The 21,851-nt window shown below is 45.0% G+C and overlaps 3 protein-coding genes across 3 annotated transcripts in view; 2 read left to right on the top strand and 1 right to left on the bottom strand.

The window, feature by feature from the left end:
• Positions 1-645: 645 nt before the first annotated feature.
• On the bottom strand, positions 646-2,010 carry tmem203 (transmembrane protein 203). Its single transcript, XM_061072837.1, has one exon. The coding sequence runs from the start codon at positions 2,008-2,010 to the stop codon at positions 1,594-1,596; it is 417 nt and encodes a 138-aa protein (XP_060928820.1). The 3' UTR covers positions 646-1,593.
• A 2,778-nt stretch (positions 2,011-4,788) lies between these two features.
• alad (aminolevulinate dehydratase) lies at positions 4,789-11,385 on the top strand. The gene is made up of 12 exons (XM_061070731.1): positions 4,789-4,839; positions 6,446-6,571; positions 6,680-6,730; positions 7,096-7,192; positions 8,028-8,163; positions 8,250-8,333; positions 9,197-9,285; positions 9,377-9,432; positions 9,510-9,597; positions 10,124-10,210; positions 10,636-10,765; positions 10,891-11,385. The coding sequence occupies exons 2-12, from the start codon at positions 6,453-6,455 to the stop codon at positions 10,947-10,949; spliced, it is 996 nt and encodes a 331-aa protein (XP_060926714.1). The 5' UTR covers positions 4,789-4,839; positions 6,446-6,452; the 3' UTR covers positions 10,950-11,385.
• A 1,445-nt stretch (positions 11,386-12,830) lies between these two features.
• The window catches only part of npr2 (natriuretic peptide receptor 2), a 48,235-nt gene continuing 39,214 nt past the window's right edge, over positions 12,831-21,851 (top strand). The window contains exon 1 of the mRNA XM_061074287.1: positions 12,831-13,823. Coding sequence (XP_060930270.1) covers positions 13,115-13,823 — 709 coding nt within the window. The 5' untranslated portion in view covers positions 12,831-13,114. The remainder of the gene's footprint in view (positions 13,824-21,851) is intronic.

The following is a 21,851-nucleotide window of genomic DNA, read 5'->3' as shown; positions in this document are numbered from 1 at the left end:
CGGTTCAGTGAGGAAGATTTAGGTGAAAGGATCTATTGGTAGAAATTGACTATAAAATAATATTAGTGATGTTTCATCTAAATTGTTGTTTTCTTTACCCTCGAATGGGCTTTTATATTTAAATACCTAATGGGTCCTCTCTATGGAGGCCACCATGTTTATATACAGTAGCCCAGAATGGACAAACTACACTTTTGAGTTTTTAATGACACCTCAAGGCTTTCACAGGTTCATGTTTCTGAAGGGGAGGGTGAGATGAGGGCTATTCAGCTGCAACATGCAACTTCACCACTAGATGTCTCCAAACACTACACACTGAACCTTTAAAACGAGGCACAAATACATAATATAATACAAAATATGAGCGGTGAACACACACACACGAGGTGAAAACGTCACATATTGTACAAAATAAACCGATATCCAGGGAAGACGTGTGCGCACAGCTGACTGCTAGTGGAGATCTCATTCAGTTCCTCTACATCGGGCGATTCGGGAGCACAAAGCACAAGTTACGTTTCCTGTGACGTGAGATAATAAATCAAAACCACGTCTCAGTCACCCATTTCCTCCAGGGACAAAACACGCTAACACTTCAGCAGCTCTTCGACCCACTAGAAGTTGCCGCCTGTGTCAGTACTGCCGTGAGGTTTCTCCTGTTTATTGAATTTGTGGTCTGTGCACATTCGCATTACAACATAAAATCGGGCATCTGGTGTAAATTTCACTCATGGCTCAGTGTCCACCTGTGACTGCACCACAGTCCTGGTTTAGGCACGACCTCAGTCCCAATGCACCGTTACTGCTCTGACATCTTCTCCAAATCTTTGTGTTCAAACAACTCAAGTCAAAAACCATCCTGAAGGAAAAGGGGCTCAGAACAATTGAGATAAACGTTGTCTACTTTCATTTTTCTTTCATTCAGTGTAGAGATGGATACCATTTTTATTTTTGTCTGCACTACACGGCCAAAAGTGTGTGGTCATTCTATTATTCTTACTTTAAAACCATGGGGAGAACATGAGTCTTCACTCTTCTGCTTTCAGGGGATGATTTCAGTAATTCCAGGAGGATTCTGTGCCGGACAATCAGGTTCTTCCACACCAGACGACAGAAAACAGATTTCTACTTGGACCTGACTTTGTGCACCGGACCATTGTGAAGTCAAAACGTTAAGTTACAAATCTGGAAGGGCACTATTGTCCAAAAAAATATCACAGTGTGCTGGGATACTTGGATTTTACTTTCATTGGAACTTCGGGGTCCAAACGAGAAAAATCTGCCCTGGTTCCGATGTGCACAACGCTTTTAGACAAGATGTCCATGTTCATTCAGCAAGACGCTAAATAGATCGTCTGCTCCTTCTTTTAAAAACACAACAATTTAAACTTAAGTAAGCATCATAAACTTTATCGCTGTTGGAAACACAGATGATAACTCTGGTGTGACCTGGAACATGTGTGTGAAAAAACAATAAATAAAAGTGTTTTTAAGGTGCCGATAAACCAAAAAGGAGGAATCACACCACTGTTATTTAAATCTCAAAAGGCAGAGGAGGACTGATCTCTGACCGGTGACCTCACGACCACGACCTCAGTTGACGCGGCACGCTCGGATCATGAGCAGCTGCAGCAGGATGAACAGCGGCGACACGATGAGGCCGAACCACAGGTCTCGGGCCTGGTCCTGCTCGGCCAGCTTCTGGCACAGCAGCACCTCGCACACCAGCTTCAGGCTGAGCACCGTCAGCACCCACAGCAGCCGCAGCACCGCCAGCCGCTTCTCGTTCTCCTGGTACAGCCGGATGGACACGATGGCCGTGAAGTAGGTGCTGAGGCCGTCGGCGGCGAACAGCGGCACGAAGACCAGCCACCAGCTCAGCGAGGGCGTGAACATGTCGGCTCGCAGCGCCACCAGCATGCTGAAGACCAGCAGGGCCAGCAGGTGGAGGAAGAGTTCGAAGGTGGCGAAGCCCAGCCACTGGACCAGCTCCCTCAGGGAGAACAGCATGGTGGGGGTGGGGGGGCGGGACTTCAACCAGGGGGCGGGATGACTCAGGGGACAGCAGGGGGGGGGGAGATGAGGCGTCACTGAGCACGAGTGGTGAAGACGACCCTCTTCTCTCGTGGCTACATCTTCAAACCCGTCCCGAGGAGGAGGAGGAGGAGGAGGAGGAGGAGGAGGAGGAGGAGATGAAGAGGCAGCTCGGCCACTCTGGAGACTGACTCACAACAAACACACAAAAACACAAACACACAAAAACAACAGTGTTAGGAAAAGAGCTGACATCCACACACACTAACCCAGAGAGGACAGGGCCCACGTCCTCCAGGGGGACAGACAGGAAGTCCAGCCTCCAGGGGGACAGACAGGGCCCAAGTCCTCCAGGGGGACAGACAGGGCCCACGTCCTCCAGGGGGACAGACAGGGCCCACGTCCTCCAGGGGGACAGACAGGAAGTCCAGCCTCCAGGGGGACAGACAGGGTCCACGTCCTCCTGGGGGACAGACAGGGCCCACGTCCTCCAGGGGGACAGACAGGAAGTCCAGCCTCCAGGGGGACAGACAGGGCCCACGTCCTCCTGGGGGACAGACAGGGCCCACGTCCTCCAGGGGGACAGACAGGGCCCACGTCCTCCAGGGGGACAGACAGGAAGTCCAGCCTCCAGGGGGACAGACAGGGTCCACGTCCTCCTGGGGGACAGACAGGGCCCACGTCCTCCAGGGGGACAGACAGGAAGTCCAGCCTCCAGGGGGACAGACAGGGCCCACGTCCTCCTGGGGGACAGACAGGGCCCACGTCCTCCAGGGGGACAGACAGGGCCCACGTCCTCCAGGGGGACAGACAGGAAGTCCAGCCTCCAGGGGGACAGACAGGGCCCAAGTCCTCCAGGGGGACAGACAGGGCCCACGTCCTCCAGGGGGACAGACAGGGCCCACGTCCTCCAGGGGGACAGACAGGAAGTCCAGCCTCCAGGGGGACAGACAGGAACATGTTTGTGGAAAAACACATACATGTGGAAGTCCACGTCCTCCAGGGGGACAGACAGGGCCCACGTCCTCCAGGGGGACAGACAGGGCCCAAGTCCTCCAGGGGGACAGACAGGGCCCAAGTCCTCCAGGGGGACAGACAGGGCCCACGTCCTCCAGGGGGACAGACAGGGCCCACCCCACGTCCTCCAGGGGGACAGACAGGGCCCATGTCCTCCTGGGGGACAGACAGGAAGTCCACCTCCATCTTTACGTCACAGTGACTTGACACTTCCACGTTTATCGTCATCGAACCCACTTGGATCCGGTGTCAACAAGGATTCAAACCGGTTCAGCTCCTCAGTGGTCCCCAGTGTAGCCTCTGTTAGCATGGAAGCTAACCCCCCTGACCCAGATGTGCAGCGGTGTGCACGTCACAACATCTGGACACACACCGGCGGTCACGTGGGTCCCCTGTCACAGCACAGTTTGTTTACCTCAACAGCCGCGGGCCCCCTCCCGCTCCATGTGTCCGGGGGGGTGAACACCACACTGAGCTAACAGCCCGTTAGCATCGCAGCTCCACAGCCTCTTCTTCTTCTTCGTCTGTCGCGATGGGGAAGTGTCGCGATAGTTGGAGGACGGGATTCTACAGTGGCCGGTAAGACTTCTTCTTCTTCTTCTTTAGGGTTTTATAACGAGTAAGCGCATTACCGCCACCTGCCGGTGGACCAGGATTGTCTTCTAATTATTGTATTTATTCTATTGAGTTAAAAAAAAAAGATGTTCTCTCAATTTCAACAAAATATAGTTTCTACTTTATTATTTTTATTGTTATTTATTTCTGAACATCAATAAGAGCTGCCACCAGAGGAGAATGTAGAATACAATCCCAGAGTCAGTCACTCTTATTAAATCACTTCTTAAAACCCATTCTTATAGATTTGCTTTCACGTGATGTTGTGTTTTTACTATGTTTTTATTGTTATCCTTTCACCTTTAATTTAATTTTCTTTGCTTTTAAAAAGTTCTACGTAAATAAAGCTTATTATTATATTAATACAATTTAAGAAAACTACTTTTTTAACAATCAGCTCGTGCCTGGAACCCTGAACCCACAGAATTAAAGAACATCACAGCTTCCAACTCATTTTTCAATTGTGTAAAGCAATGGCTACTGAACCACACCAAGGCAATTTCCTGTATATGCAAATATACTTGGCAAATAAAAGAATTCTGATTCTGATTCTGATGTCATCAACAGGACTTGTCTTGTTGTTGTTAATCTACTTCGCGTCTCTGTCTCCTTTTAATTCTTACTAACTGTTGTATATTCTGGATTAAGCAAAGCAGAAATAAAAACTATGATTTATGAATACAAGTCACAAAACATGGCAAGAAAACTGGGATTCAAATGACACAAACAAATAAACAGGTGAGAGGAGCAGAGGAGACAAAACTACAACCTGTCACAGAAACTGTCAAATGAAGGATTAAATGATACACACACAAAAAAACACAAACTGTCCCTCATGTATTGAAAGAGTGAAACAATTATAATGAACAAAGAAGGGAATTATTATCAGGATTAAAAGACCAAAAGCTAGAAGGAAAGACATGAAGGAATAAACTCTTCTTATAAAGTGAATCAGGATTAAATAACACAATTTTAGTTTAATTTAGTTTGCTAAATTAAGTCTGCTCCACACCCCAGGCCAGAAGGGGGCGACAATGCACCAATACGCCAGTTTGCCAAGAAGTTCAGACTCCAGCCGCTAGTGGGCGGTAGCTGCGTCACCACCAACCGTCAGTCCCAGAAGAAAACCCGAAGTGAGTTGTGTGAGAAGTCGCAGGTTTTCATCACAAGAAGGTAAACGTGTGTTTTTTCACTAGTTATCGTGTTTTTATCCACGTGTTTGTACTGTAAAACCACGAATTTAACAAACCACCGCAGTGTTGTTGTGTTTAAATCTCTTCTTCGTGGCCTCGTTAGGAGCCAAGGTTACACACATGTGATCGTTCCTATGGATCGTTCACATATTCACAGATGTCATCGGTACTTCTGTGTTTCAAGCTTTTTAAACAACAAACCGGAAACCATTTGTTGTGTTTTCACTAATTTCCGTGTTGACAGGTTTGAGAAAAGGATATTTAGAGTAAAACTAATATTAATTCTGTCTGTTTAATACAAAGATTCTCACACTTATTGTTTTGCACTGCATATATTAGTTATATTATTTATTATTAGTTGATCTTTTATTATCCTTACACTTGCCCTGTTTCATATTATTACTTACTAAAGCCTATTTCTGACTCTAGCTGTTGTAATATTAGTAATAACAATAACAATTATTATTGTAGTACAGTTTAAAACCTTTTACAAATCTGAGGTGTTATGTGGTATAAGCTCAATTAACATTATATCAACGTGTATTAGACTTTTGTCACATTATTATTATTGATGGTATATATTGTGTAAATGAAAAGTCTATTGAAATAGTTATTGAATTTTCTTTATTGCCTAATCCTAATATTCAGGTTTCATTAATTCAAGTTGACCTGGATCCTGCATCACGGGATCAAACTCTTGATTTGTGTTGATTAGTTCGGACGACAGGAATTTGTGAAATCCCGACAGGATGAAACCACCTGATTCCTACTGAGTCAGCAAAGTCAGTCAACGAGAATGTTGAATTAAAGCCCAACTTCTGGGCCTGTTCCATAAAAGTTGTTCATTATTCAAGAAATTCAAGAAAATACTACTTTTTACTGCAGAGAAATAAATGTGGAGTCATGGTTAAGGAATACTCGTGTAGGAAATGCTGATGAACTACCAAAATAAAAGTTTGTTATTCAGTATAAATGCTAAGTCAGTGCAAAGTCAGTCAACAAGAATGTTGAATTTAAGCCCAACTATTGGGCCTGTTACATAAAAGTTGTTCATTATTCAAGAAATACAAGAAAATAATCTATTTTACTGCAGAGAAATGAATGTGGAGACGTGGATAAGGGATATTCTTGGAGGAAATGGTGCTAAACTACCAAAATAAAAGTTTGTTATTCAGTATAAATGCTAAGTCAGTGCAAAGTCAGTCAACGAGAATGTTGAATTTAAGCCCAACTTCTGGGCCTGTTACAGAAAAGTTGTTCATTATTCAAGAAATTAAAGAAAATACAATTGTTTACTGCGGAGAAATAAATGTGAAGGAATACTCGTGGAGGAAATGGTGCTAAACTACCAAAATAAAAGTTTGTTATTCAGTATAAAAGCTTATTCTGCTGCTGTTTGGAGAAGCAGTCTCACGCGTGCCTGGTCAGTTTGAACGGTGACTGAGCTGAAGCGCCGGAGCGTGAGAGACGTTGTTTTCCTCCTCCGGGTTGAAAAGGAGGGACCTGCCCCCCCGTTCGCTGCTGAGTCTCTCTCTCTCTGTTTCACCCCCCGCTCGTCTCTCTCTTCTCTTCACTTCTTCACACAGGGACAAGATGCAGACGCCAGCGGAGTCCATCCTCCACAGCGGGTACTTCCACCCGACGCTGCGGTGCTGGCAGACCTGCGCCGCCGATCTGAGACCCGACAATCTCATCTACCCCATCTTCATCACGTAAGTAAAGATTCTTTGTTTGTGGAATCCAAGTTTCTGCAGCCAGAAGTAAACTACAGTGTGTGTTTTGACATTTCTTCTTCCTCTGGTTCTCGTTCTCTCCCACAGAGACAGTGCTGACGCGGTGGAGCCCATCAACAGCCTGCCGGGACAGGCCAGGTGAGAAGGACACATCCATGATCCATAACCCTCATAGTGAAGATGTAACTGTCAGGTTCCCCCCCGGAGGCTGTTGTCCAGAGATAACAGCCGTCCGGCCGGGTGGAGCCGGTCCCACAATGGACCTGCACACAGATAACAAGAGAATCCACCAAACCTTTTCTTCCTCACTAAACAAACTGCAAACTGGCCTTTAAAGCTTTAGACTCAAGCTTTTGAATTTCAGTTTGAAGTCTGAAATATGTTTAACAAAATGCTCCTGAGAGTTTAAGTTACTTTTTCCGTGTGTAAAACAAACAACGACCTGAAAAACCCTTTTGTGTTTTCTCACTCTACATCATATTTCTATGTGCTCTGATGAGCAGATATGGGGTGAACAAGCTGGAGGCGCTGCTACAGCCGCTGGTGGAGAACGGATTGAAATGTGTGCTGGTGTTCGGTGTTCCGGCAAAAATAGCAAAGGTATGTAAAACTAGGGACGGGAATCAGCAGGGACCTCCCGATACGATACTATCACGATACTTAGGTGCCGATATGTATTCCGATTCTTTGGGTATTATGATTCTGTAAGTATTGCGATTAGATATTACGATTTCCTGGGATTTCTTTTGGTTATTTTTTTTTTTAAATACTGGACCATGGAAAAATGTTGAATCATACCTTCAAATACAACACAGTCAAATTCACTTAGAGCTTTACCAGTTTTATTTCAAATATTAACATTAACTTAATGACTGCCGGGCAGCCAATGGAGAAAATAAATAAAAATGTGTCCTATTATTGTATAGCCCCTGTCAACTGAACACACACTGACAGATTAAGAAGTGTATGCCACTTAGGCTACTTTTAAACAATAAATAAAAGGTAAATTAAATAGAATGAATAAAAGTTTACTTAAAATATAAACTTTGAAATAAACAAAAAGTAGGCTATTGTTGTTTGCATGTAGGCGATACAAAGCTAGTGCTTGGGTATGTTCAGATTCTTGTGCAAAAACAAGAGCTGGTCAACTTGCTCTGGGGTGATGTTGCTCCCCCCCATATATCCCCCCCGATATAAACCAATAAATATGTTTAAAATTTTTTTTTTTTTAAATCGATTTGGGAGGCAGCATGGCAATTTAAAATCGTTATTCACAAGAATCGCGATTTGTAACTGAATCGATTTTTCCCCCCATCCCTATGTAAAACCCATTATTCAGTCCAGTCAGACTCGTGTCTCTGTCTCTGCTGTGTCCGTGGGTCTGTCTCATTCTGATAAACACCTGAACCCTTTCTTGATGTCTCGTCCCGTTCAGGACGAGCGAGGTTCCGGCGCCGACACGGACGACACGCCGGCCGTTCTGGCCGTGAAGAAGATCCGGTCTCTGTTCCCGGAGCTGCTGGTGGCGTGTGACGTCTGCCTGTGTCCCTACACGTCTCATGGACACTGCGGTCGGTGCCTCCTCAGATCATTCAACCTCCGCTTTCTTTACACCTGAAGAAGACGAAGTGCATCACGTGTTTTTCTTTCTTTCCAGGAATCCTGAATGACGACGGCACTCTGAACAACGACGCCAGCTGCCTGCGGTTGGGAGAAGTGGCCGTGGCGTACGCCCTCGCCGGTAACTTCAGTTTCTCACTCGACAAACATGAACCACAACTCTTCTTCTGTTCATTGTGTCCTGCCTCTAGATTTTAACCATCTTTTAAGATTAGGGACGTCTTTTTACTTTTCTGTTTACTATCGTAAGACCAGCTAAAAAAAATACAAGATTTAGTTGTTTTGTTTTTTAAACAATATATTTATTGAGTTTTACATATAAGAAACATACATTCAAACATTTATAAACATACAAACGTTTATGAACACCCCCAACCCACAATCAAACACTCAGGGTAAAGAAAAAGAGGCAGAAATCAAATAACTTCAAATAAGATTAAATAAAAATAATTAAAAAAAAAATATTGATATATATGTATAAAAAATATACATATATAAAAATATGAGAATAAATGGAAGTAAATAAAGGCATAATTATACAAATACAAATAAATTAAATTAAATTCCAATCAATCAAATCAAAAGCCTAGATAAAATAACGTTCTTTTATTCATAATATTAGTTAGTTACAGTTAATATTCATCCTATTAGGTGCTGCTATTTTATTATGTTTCACTCATTCATTTCCACTCACTTTCCAAAAATTGCATGAAGGTGTCCCATATTTCCTTGAATTTCAAGATTTAGTTTTACATAATAGAAGGGAAATTAATTTGTGAAGCGGGATTTGAGACAATTTTTAGCCCATAATGAGAGATAAGATTTCATAACTGAAATACTGGTTAAAGTTTATAAAAAGATCAGCTTTTGATGACACAGCATCTCAGGATTTGTTAAATCCACTCAAATAATATCTCACCCAGAGATTCAAGACTTAAGCTGAAGTTATTGTTATATATCATATTGTCTGTGTGTCTCCTTCAGGCTGTCACATCATCGCCCCGTCTGATATGATGGATGGAAGAGTCCGAGCTATAAAACAAGCGCTGCTGTCCAATGGTTTGGGAAACAAGGTAAACGACTGAAAATGTCAAACTACACTCAATGTTTTATTTTGTCACTCGATGTCATCATATTGATGTTTGTGTGTGTGTTCTCCTGCAGGTGTCCGTGCTGAGCTACAGTGCAAAGTTTGCCTCTTGTTACTACGGGCCCTTCAGGTGAGTGAGTCTGGAACTGGAACACGAGACTGAACTTTGAGGACAGGCTGAAGTCCTCCTGCTGTGTTTCTCCACAGAGACGCTGCTCAGTCCAAACCTGCGTTCGGGGACAGACGCTGCTACCAGCTGCCGCCCGGAGCCAGAGGACTGGCCCTCCGAGCTGTGGTGAGTCCCCCCCTGTGTGTCCCCCTGTCTGTCCCCCTGTGTGTCCCCCTGTGTGTCCCCCTGTGTGTGTGCTCAGGGTTCGTACGGTCATGGAAAACCTGGAAAAGTCATGGAATTTTAAAATGTGTTTTTCCAGGCCTGGAAAAGTCATGGAAAAAATGAATCTCTCAAAAGTTTTGGAAAAGTCATGGAAATTTGTAATATTCATATGTTCATTTACGCTTTAAATGTTTTAAATAAGTCATATGATTTTAAAGAAATACGCTAAAAATATAGGCAGGCATACTTGGGTTTGTGTCATTTAAGGTATAACTGTATGCCTTGGAATTCTCATTTTTAGTTTGAACACTACATTTTGTCACTTTTTCGCGCATACACCGAGATTTCACAAAAGGTTCGGTCATGGAAATTTGGTTTAAAGTTACTGAAAAGTCATGGAAATCCATTGGTCAAAATGTGTATGAACCCTGTGTGCTGTCCCTGTTGTTGACCCGGTTGTGAGAGACGTTGTGGTTCTGTCCTGCAGGAGCGAGACGTGAGAGAAGGAGCCGACATGCTGATGGTGAAACCAGGTCTGCCTTATCTGGACATCGTGAGAGAAGTCAAAGACAAGGTCTGGACCCGATAATCAGTCAAAGTCAATGAGGAGCAGATCCAGAGACTATGATTGCAGCAGGACTGCTGGACATATAGTATTAAAATATGTTTACCTTCATCGATGCTGCTAAAAACTTTAATCCCGATGATGTTTTCCTACACTTGACATCTGTTGCACTTGTGTGCGTCCTGGGAGACGGATCCTCACATGTGTCTCTCTGAGGTTTCTACGTATTTTTACCTGTTAAAAGGGTTTTTAGTAGTTTGTCCTGACTCTTGCTGAGGGTTTAGGACAGAGGATGTCTCACCATGTTAAAGCCCTATGAGACGAATTGTTATTTGTGAATATGGGCTATACAAATAAAATTTGATTGATTGATTGATTGATCCCCAGAGACAAAAATCCCAGAAGTGAATTCTCTCTATTTTGTCTCCCCTCAGTTCCCCAATCACCCGCTGGCCGTGTACAACGTGTCGGGGGAGTACGCCATGATGTGGCACGGAGCGCAGGCCGGCGCCTTCGACCTGCGGGCCGCCGTGATGGAGGCCATGACCTCCTTCCGCCGGGCAGGTGAGAGGGGAACCGGGGGTCAGAGGAGCTAACCCTATGTCATCAGTGTGGACGCCCTGAGGACACGGACACTGACATGAAAAGACATTCGAGCCGTGATGTGACCTTATGGTTATTTTTTGCAGGTGCTGACATCATCATCACCTACTTCGCCCCTCAGCTGCTCACCTGGCTGAAGCAGTGAAGGTCGAGGATCTGACGCCAAACAACCATCGGACAGATTCATTTTTTTAAAACTACAAACCAGATGTTAATAAAGAGCACTAAGGGAAATGAATGAATGTATGAAGCCGAGCTGCTTCTTCAGCTTCAGGCCTCGAGGATTCTTATTTTTGTTAGATACGGATAAAAAGGAAAAATTACAGTAGCTTTATTTCTAATCATATTTTTAGGGTTAAGAGCTAAAACACTGAGAAGTTTCCACGTTCTTGTTCTTGTTCTCCTGTGTGTCACTGGGATCAGCTTCACATGAACTGAGCCGACTCCCTGAACTAATGTGATGATAATCAAACTTCTCTTTTGTGAGGCCACACAAACTTCTGATGTGTGAACGTGTGTCTCTTCTCCAAACAAGCTTCTATTGATGAGGGAAATAAATAAATAAATAAGTATCATTCCCATCTACACTTGTGTCTTTGTGTTATTTGTGTGATGCTTGAAAAAACAAGACTTAAATAACAATTTGGTAAAAACTTTGTATCTGTAAACAAGCCACAAACGTTAATTGTACTTTAACATGTTTTGACTTTAAGATAAACATTTGAAGGAGTGTGTGCATTGACCTGTGACTGCCTGCAGGGGGCAGTAAAGCACCAATAACGTTGCATGGAAGAAAAAAAAGACTTGGAAGTTTATAATAAAGATAAATAAATTTCGAGTAGAGGCCACAGTTCACGGTGTCGTAAACAAACCAAACGACCACGTGACCATTAAACAAACAAGAAGCGGTGAAGCAACCGATCCTGGTGTCGACAAGAAGAAGGTTTTCATGTCAGTATGAAGAGTTTCTTCTATTGCTTTTTGAATATTGGCATAATAATGCATCTCTTCCAAACAAAACCTAAATTAATGATTTTAAAATCACCTCTCGTCCGCTTTGTAAAATATCAGTTAGAATCTTGCCTGAAATATAAAAATAAATTCACATTCTTATTATTTCCAGCTCCTGCGGCCTCTCCCACTCAATCTCTGATCAGCAGTAAAGTCTGTGAGGGTTGAGGGTTCGATTCCTGAGGGAGAACATTGAGATTCAGTCTTACCCAGTGACCTCCAGTAAAACCTCCAAATAACAAATCACATCTCTGCTGTTAAACACTGAGGGGAACTATTTGACCATTGAGAAAAAAAGGTCCTTTAAAGTTTAAACCATATCAAAATGTATCTGTCTCTAACTTTTACCGTCTTGTTTGTTCAGATAACACAGGGTGTACAGGCTGGTCTGGAGGAAGAGGTGGTAAGATTCCTGCCACCGAGCAAGGCACTGACCTCTGACCTCTCCGGGTACACGTGTAATCGAGCAGGGACGGGAAAAGATGACATTCTCTCGTAATGTCGACGAAACAAAACGTTAATTATGACTCGTAGGATGGAAGGAATCTCTCAAATCTGTCATCAAATCAGCCAAGAAACACAATTCCTCCTATATCTCAGGTCAAAGGTCACCACAGATTACAGTCCTGTAACTCACATGCTGCATCAGGCCCGGATCCTGTGAAACCTCCTGTTGAACGACCGCCAGGGGGCGACTCACCTCCGCGTTACCGGATCTATTTACACACTGCAAAAAGTGTCACGCACTGAATTTCCACTTGTTATTCACTTTGTGTTGCTTTGTGGTTCTTCTGTGTGTGTTCTTGTATTCGGAGGCAGATGAATCTGGATCTTTGGAGAAGGAAGAAGTGGCAGCAGATTCCAAAACAGTGCAGTGGAATCACCTGAACTCACCCAGATGCGTTTGAGACTCCGGCGGTGATTTATTGACGCTGTGGACACTTCTTGCAGTGCGTGACGTGCGGGGGTAGAGCAGAGCAGTGGGGGGGTGGGGGGTGCTGGGATGTAAGTTGCAGTCATCTGGATGGATGTTCCCACTCTGAGACAGACCAGCGGCTGCAGGACCGGAGGAACCTCCTCTCCACCGGGGTTTTACGCATGGTTTTACGCATGGTTTTACGCACGGTTTTACGCATGGCACCGCTCCGTTACGCACGACCTGCTCTGAGTTGTGAAGGGACAGAGACGCAGGGACACTTTTTGGGACATAGGGACTGAAGCAGGGACACGGAGGGACCCGGACTCTTATGGTTTTGGAGACGGACTCCTCTCCTAACGGGACTCCCTCTCTCCGGGACGATGGGATGCAGAAGAAGCCTGCTGGGATGCTGCGTGCTCGCTGTTCTCTCCTGCTGCCTCCCCCCTCCGTGCACGGGTACGGGTACGGGTAACATCACCGTGGCCGTGATGCTGCCGGACAACCACCACAAGTACCCGTGGGCTCTTCCACGCGTGTTCCCGGCCATCCTCATGGCGCACGAAGACCTGCACACGAAGCACGGCCTCCTGCTGGGCCGGGAGATCCGGATCCTGAAGTACAGCACCGAGGACCCGGTGGCCGGATCGTGCGCGGAGAGCCGAGCGCAGGTCGTGGCCGTGGACGCGAAGCTCTACATGCGCCCGGACGCGTTCTTCGGCCCCGGGTGCGTGTATCCTCTCGCCTCCGTGGGCCGGTTCGCGTCCCACTGGAAGCTGCCCCTCATCACAGCAGGGGGTCCCGCGTTCGGCTTCGACAAGCGGGAGGAGTACCGGACCATCGTGCGCAGCGGGCCCTCGACCACCAAGCTGGGCGAGTTCGCCAACGTGCTGCACACCAGCTTCAACTGGACGTCCCGGGCCGTGGTGATCTTCCACGACCTGCGGCAGGACGACCGGCCGCACTACTTTCTCTCGGAGGGCATCTTCCTGAACCTGAAGGAGGAGATGAACGTCACGGTGGAGGCGCAGCCGTACGAGGACGACAAGGACTACAAGGACCTCATCGCCTTCATGAAGGAGCACGGCAGAAGTAAGTTTCAAGTTTAAAGCCCTGTGCGTCCTGGAGACAGATCTGGTGTTTCCAATCTTGTTGTTGTGTCTGTTTTTTTATGTCACAATGTCACAAATTTTGTTGCAATTTGTAACATTCTCGTTAGAATCAAGTTGGAGCAGCATCTGGTGTTTTTCCAATCTTGTTGTTGTGTCTGGTTTGTTGTTGTTGTTGCAATTTGTCGCTTTATTCTCATTAAAGCGAGACGAATACTACAGAGAATCAGGCATCAGCAATTCTGAACGTTGCTGGAACTGGGATGATATCATGAAACTTGAAATTAGAAAAAAGATCTCATTCTTTGTCCTCAGAACTTTGGTTATTGACGAGCTATAGAAAGAAAAGCAGATGACGAGCGTCTCAGAAAGTCAAGTAATTACACTTTTTCTCCAGCGACTGAAAACCTTCAGGAGCTTCTCTCGCTTCACTTCAGGACCAGAGCTCCACCGAGAGTCCTTCTCCGTTTGTCTCAGTCACACCTTTCCTCCGCCATCAGTCCGGTCGGATTCATTAGAATAAAGCGAAAAACCTCCAAATAACAAATCACATCTCTGCTGTTAAACACTGAGGGGAAGTATTTGACCATGGAGACAAACGGTCCTTTAAACCATATAAAAGTCTGTCTGTCTCTAACTTTTATCGTCTCGTTGGCAGAGGTGGTTCGATTCCTGCCACCGAGCAAGGCACTGACCTCTGACCTGTGCGTCATGGATGGAGACAGATCTGGTGTCTTTCCAAACTAGACATCTTGTTGTTTGTATCTGTTTTTTTTGTGTCACAATGTCACAAATTTTGTTGCAATTTGTAACATTCTCGTTAGAATCAAGTTGGAGCAGCATCTGGGGTTTTTCCAATCGTGTTGTTGTGTCTAGTTTTGTTGTTGTTGTTGCAATTTGTCGCTTTATTCTCTTTAGAATAAAGTCGGAGCAACATCTGGCTGCTGAGCAGATGTTGTGCAGGTCAGGGGCTGGATGAGTGGATGATGCACAGCTCTGTCTAGTTGTGTGTCTTTTGTGGATGTAAGTGCACGTGTCTGCGTTGTTGTGATAAATGTGTAGAGTTCATTGGAGGTGTGTGACTGAAACGCTGCAGTGGGAACGAGGTCAGATCCAGACTGGGCTGGACTGGAAGTGCTGGGAGAAGCAGAGCGATTCCGCAGAGGAATGTTTAGGCTGCTGGTTTATTGCCCCGAGGACGAGGAGGACCACCACCTGCGTTGTTATTACACACACAGACACACTCACACAGACACACACACAAACAATCACACACTGAGGTTGTGCCCTCTCAGCCAAAAACAGGCTTTTTGTATTTGCGGTGTTCAGAATCTGCTTCACTCGTGTTGTGAAGCCAAACTTCATTTAAACAGAAATTAATTTTAAATCAAAGTGCAGATGCCAAAGTTCCTAAAGACAAAGTGAACTTCAGCCAGAACTCATTTGATTCCCTGTGGGTAAAAATGACGCTCAAGTGATTTTAAATATTTATATTTGATGGAGTGATTGGTGGAATAAACTTGTGAGTTTGAATATCTGGAAGAACATGATACGGAAAGACATTAAAATCCTTCAAATTTAAAAATAGTTCTCTCCCAAGTCGCAGAGCAGCAACACGCAAACATAATCGTTTCTATATTTCAGTAATGAAGCATATAGTTAAACCTCACTCTGCTGTTACGTTTAATTAAGTGGAAACTGTGTGAGGTGGACTCATTACTGCTGTTGTGTTAAGGTAATTGTGTGGGTGTGTGTGTGTGTGTGTGTGTGTGTGTGTGTGTGTGTGTGTGTGTGTGTGTGTGTGTGTGTGTGTGTGTGCTGCAGCTCTGTGGTTGTAGCCATGTTGCTTTATTAATAGTAAACTTTTAAATTAGTCATAACACGAGACATTAATAGGAACGTTTGGGCTGCCAGGTTGTGAAAAATCCAGACTTATGGTTTTATATGGAAAAAAAAAGGTTATTTATGTTAATCTTCATCAAAATGTCTCAAAACAACTGGATCTACGTGATGTGAAGGTCTCGTTTTATTTTCCTCTGAAGAGTTACAGTGTAAAAGTCGTGTTGGACAAACATGAGATGAATGGATCATAACTTGTGTGTTTGAGGGAACGTTTGATCACATGAGTTATTACTTGTTAAAGTAAAAGGGAAAATCACAGCAGAAGATGAGGATTATAAAAAATTTGGGATATTTTCATGCTGCTCAGAGCAGATGGATCAGATTCTTCTCTCCTTTTATTTGTAAATAAAACATGTAAAGACACAACAGTTCCCACGATGAGCAAACACTTGACAGTGGAAAGATAGAGGAGGAGAGAGGAGGAGAGAGAGAGGAGGAGAGAGGAGAGAAATGTGGGAGAGAAGAGAGGGAGAGGAGGAGAGAGGAGGACAGAGGAGGACAGAGGAGGACAGAGGAGAGAAATGTGGGAGAGAAGAGAGGGAGAGAAGGAGAGAGGAGGAGAGAGGATGAGAGAGAAGAGAAATGTGGGAGAGAAGAGAGGGAGAGGTGTAGGGAGGAGGAGAGGAGAGAAATGTGGGAGAGAAGAGAGGGAGAGAAGGACAGAGGAGGAGAGAAGAGAGGGAGAGAAGAGGAGAGAGGAGGAGAGAGGAGAGGAATGTGGGAGAGAAGAGAGGGAGAGGAGGAGAGAGGAGGAGAGAGAAGGAGAGAGGAGGAGAGAGGAGAGGGAGAGAGGAGGAGAGAGGAGGATAGAGGAGGAGAGAAGAGAGGAGAGAAGAGAGGGAGAGGAGGAGAGGAGAGGAGGATAGAGGAGTTCAGTCTCGTGCCAAACTAAACTCTAACAGCAGCAGCAGCAGATCAGCAAACACTTACATAAATGTCTTCATGTTTTCACAAAGCTGATTTGTGGCGAGTTTGTGAGTCGGAGACAAACATCGCCCCCCCCCCCTCCCCACCTCCCTCCCCCTCCCCCCCGGCCTGGAAGGAAACAGTTTAAAGAACACGTCCAGAAACATGCGCCTTGAGTCAAATGTTTCCTTTAAATATTTGGAAATGCACGTTTGATCCTGACAGTACGTGTGTGTGTGTGTGTGTGTGTGTGTGTGTGTGTTACAAACACTCCTCTGCCTTCACTCCCGGGAGCGTTTGAAGAGAATCAGTTTTGGAACCGACTCAACATCAAGTGTTTTGGGTCGTGAGGTTTTCTGGCTTTTAAACATTTTGAACCTGTTGTTACGGTAACGGCGTCAACAAGTCGTGGAACAAACACAGGTGATTAAATGGTGGTAAAGCAGCGAGGGAAGGGGGGGGGGGAGGTGCACGCCGCCGACCTCCCCCTCCTCCTCACGCCGAGGATGAGTTACGGCGCTGCCACGGCGAGCTGGAGGTCACGGCAGCTAATGGTTTTGTCAGGGCTTGTCCGGGCTCGGCGTCCGGCTCGGAGCAGATGACCTCCGGAAACCTCGGGCTTTAGATGTGAAGCAGCAAGTGTCTGCGTGTCGATGCCGTGAAAACACAAACACCTCGAAATCCCCAAATTCCTGATTCTAATCACCAGATCACCAGATCACGGTAAACCTGAGGCCTGGACTGGTAACACCAGCCAATGTGAGTCTGTCACAGACGTATCAATATCTCCGTTTGTGTTTGCCGATGTAGAAAGGTGTAGCAATGTACATTTATGGGAAAATTTGTTCTAATATTTACGTTAAGAAATGAATTATGTGATCCTGGAAAGCTCGTTAGTTTGTTAATCTCCATTTAGGAATTTTTATCGTCTTAAAACGCTGTAACGTGCAGATTTTAATGCAAACGTATTTCATGGAAGCTATACTTCATACGATCAACTGTAAATAAATGTGTCCTCACTTCCTCCCGTCCTAGTTTGATCCATGTCCCATCTGCTAACATGGATGACGTTGGTTTAACGACCTGTACTGCACCCGGCCACCAGGGGGCCATCAAGATGATTTGGCTTTACTTTTGTGGAGCTGTCATGTCGTCCATCTTCGATCAATTCTTGATACCATAAAATAGATCTTATAAAAATCAGTGAACAGTGAACGGACGTGTTACCTTTTGTAATTCTAAAATATAAATGTCCACCACAGCCTGGACGGATAATGGACGTCCTGCTCTGCTTCTGCTGAGAGACGAGAGCAGATCAGTGTGAATGTATTCAAGCTGCTTCTCTCTCCATTAGTGACACACGAGAGCTGAGTGGAATAATACACCAGGCAGCGTTGCATGTGTTTCTCTTTGTGGATCACACACTACACCAGTGGCTCCTGATGAAAAGAGAGTCCCTTCACAATGGAGCTCAGGTAGCGGCTCGGCGTAATTACAGAAATCACGTCTCCTGTGAAAAGACTCCCAGGATGCAAAGCTACGAGTCGTCTGTTTAACAGCACAAAAGCTCCTCAGACTGATTAGATGCTGAAAAAACATCGAGCTGGAGGATAATCCGCTCTTAAGAAGACAAACATGTGTCATCGCAGAAGAATCCGGCGTTATCCAATTAAGAAAGTGGCAAAAACACAAGTAATGACTCGCTCCAGTGTGTGATCGTCCACGGAGCCGTCCAGCACAGGGACATGTCCTGATTTACAAACTAAACTCAGTGTGAGAACTCGAGGTCCAACAGTTCCTTTAGCTTCAATCAAGCTGCACCAAGTTACACAGACTCACAGATATCAGTCCTCTAAACGTATTTGATATTTATCATCGAGATCCGTGAATCATTCTCAGTGGAAATGTCAAAAGAAATGTCCCAAACTTAGCCTGTGTCTAATTCTTGCTCCGAGTTTAATTGAAATGTGTTCAGTAGTTTGTTTGTAATCTACAGATGTGTCACTAAGTCAATATTTACGTAACAGCGACTTGATGGAGGCTGTGGTTTGTGCTGCTGTTGCATGGTGTTGGAGGTGTTCCTAATATTTTGTCAACTCCATGTCTACCAATGAGAGTAGATTAAAACATGAAGTGAAGTTTGGATCCTTCGTGGTTGACTAAAGCTGAGCGTTGGACACTGGGATTAATCTGTCGGCTCTAAGGACGAGTGAGGTGTCCTCATATCAGTGATATATTATATAACATAACAGTCCTGATATTAGAGGACACGGCTATCGGGGGGGCACACACGCTGCTTTGGGAAATGCAACAGAATCCTAGCGAAATCTGTTTGCAGCCGATCCGAACACACTGTGCAGCTTCCTGCTGTTTCCACGAGGAACAGTTGCTTCATCACATCCAGTGCACGTGTGGTTTCTCTCTGAATCCCTCACGAGTCGGCTCGGGGGTCGAACACGGGCTGCGGGCGACCACGAACGCCACAGTGCCGTGAATGTCCACTGATGAAAAACCTCACGGCCTCATGAAAGTGTTGAAACAAGGAGTTTGATGAGGATCATGACAGAAACAACAAAACAAAACACGCCTCCTAAACAAAGTGCTCGGATGCCTCGGTCGTCTCTCAGGATTTATTTCTCTAATGAGCTCAAATCCCTTCGTGCTTCATCACTTTCTCCCTGTTTCCTTTTCTTGGTTTTAAGCCTTTTTGTCTCAAATGAGTGTGATAATCTTCTAATAGGAGAAAAACACAAAGAGCTCGTAAACGTCTGTCGTCTGTTCTGTTGTTTTGTGTGTTTGCTGTTTGTATATAACTCGTGTTTAGAAGTGTCTGTCCACATTTGGATCATGATTTCTGGTGATTCATTGTCAGGAGACAAACATCCAAATAAGGACAAAGTAAACGCAGAGTGAGGACAGAAGGCAGTGATGGTTATAGACCTGCTCCACATATCTATTATAGAGGATGTTTGTGTGTTTCCTTGCTGAACATTGGAGATAAACGCTGGTTTCTAATGACCTTTCAACGGATCCACAGTTTTTAGTCTTCAACTTGCTAGACGTGATTCTGACTCTGAAAGTTGAATCTTCGACCGTCACTCAGTTGAGATTCAGGACGAAGAAACATTCTTCCAAGTCACTGAACCATCAGACTCATTTTCAAGCTGCTGTTTTGGGGTAAACAAAATTGTTCTCCGGCCCAAGTCTCCGTCTCATGGCTCCTCAGGTTTCTATCCAATATCAGGCATCAGATCCCAGCTCCTCCTTCAGGTAGAAAACCTCGTTCCAACCTCCTTCAGATGAAAATGTGACTCTCAGACCTAATGACTCATCTGAGAAGCAGCTTTCTCCTGCAGCGTGGCGAGAGGAGCCGAGTCTGTGGAGTGGAACAACTTGTACCAAACAATTTTAATGTGCTGTTGTGTAAAAAAACCAGCGCAGGGTTCCACGCGTTGTGCGACTGCTACAACACAGGAGGACATTTTCCACCGGCCCGTGTGGAGCGTTTACTTTGGGACTCGTCCAGGAGACAGAAGGACGACTTGGCATGTTGTCCACAAGCTGGAGGAGACGAGAGTCCGGGTCCGAGGAAACGTCTGCTGGCTGGGAGCTGGCAGCAGACGCTCGCACATACGCTACAGATGGAAATAAAGCTGCGTTCTTTCATGTGTGTGACTCAATAGCATGGGGGGGGGGGGTGAAGGTGGCAGGGTGACGAGCCTGTGACAGAACAGACGTCTCCACTCTGAGTCGAGAGCTGGAAGCTGATTGAGGAGGATTGTGAATGTTCTCAGACGTGAACTTGGAAATGTCTGTTCATGGAGTTTGTGTTTCACATGTGAGGAAACAGCAGGAACGGTTTCCGGGGTCAGACTCGTGACGAAACTGAATTTGTCTCTTGAAAAATACAAAGCCAGAGAGTGAAGCATATTTTCCCCAGGTAACAATTTTATCATGTAGATCTTCATATCACATTTATTTTTCTTTAAAAGTGTTCAAAAGGTGAAGCACAATCACAAACAAGAATAACCGCTGCCATAGTTCAGGCGGGGGTGGAGGCGTCAGCTCCTTATTTTTATATAAATATGTTTATGTCTAAATTAATTTACTTTGTATAAATATTAGAAAAAGTGAGTAAACAAGAAGTAAATAGTGAGTAAATATATCTTGTTTTTCTTATGTGTGGTGTATTTATTGTGTTTTTATGTTTCTATGTTCATTGTATGCACCAATAACCAGAGCAAATTCCAGGTAGGTGTAAACCTACTTGGCAATAAATACCTTCTGAGTCTGATTCTCACCAGAAGCTCCCAAAATCGATTAAACGTGAAATCTTCTGTCTCCTACATGTGTTGCTCCTCTTTCATATCCTGAGATGTTCCAGTTCCGCAGCTGGATCATGTCAGAAACAAATTGAAACAAATAGTCAGAAACTAAGTGGTCGACCTTTAGTGCAGATCTCAAGCTACTTCACTTTAAAGCTATAATGTCTTTTCCCCTTTGTGTTTAAAGCACAGAAATGTTTTTTGGACTCAGGCAGAAATGTTTCTGAGCTGAAATTCCAAGACTTCCAAATGGTATTTTTTATTTTAGGTTCTTGAATGATTGCTCGTGTTGACATTTCAACATTTCCAGACCCCGGTTTCTTTTGAATTGGACTCGTGTCCCTGTCGTCTCTTGACTGATTTCTGTCTCCGTTTCCACGTCTTCTCTGCTGCTTCTCCTCCGGCACATCTGCTGCTGCCGCCCGGTGACACACGTCAAAGAGTTTTATTAGAAGCAGACACATGTTTGAAATGTAGCTGCTCACGTTACGCTGCTTGTTTCCTGATGTGAAACCGTGAAGAACCGGTGGAAAGATGTGTCCCACCGCTCGGCCTCTGACGGACCTGATTGGTTTTGCGATACCGAGCCGGATCAATTAGACTCAGAGGAAGCTCACAGATGTTTAATCAACGAGACTGAAGGTGCAGATGTGAAACGTCACCACCTCCGCTCATGACATCACAGTTTCCAAAACGTCCTCAAGTCTTTGCAGATTTCAGCTTTGAAAGCGAAGATGATTATCTGCAATATCTTGGCCAGATTTCCTCCCGAGTCTTCAACAGAGGGCTTATTCCGTAAAGGAAACATGAGGATATGTCAGAGAGAACGGGCCCACCCCCCCGATAGAGGCCCCTGGTTGGTACGGACCCTCCAGCCC

The sequence above is a fragment of the Limanda limanda genome, chromosome 1 (assembly GCF_963576545.1).
Source record: "Limanda limanda chromosome 1, fLimLim1.1, whole genome shotgun sequence".
NCBI classification, from domain to species: domain Eukaryota; kingdom Metazoa; phylum Chordata; class Actinopteri; order Pleuronectiformes; family Pleuronectidae; genus Limanda; species Limanda limanda.
The sequence above is the reverse complement of the archived record's forward strand: the minus strand, read 5'-3'. Positions and strand labels throughout refer to the sequence as shown.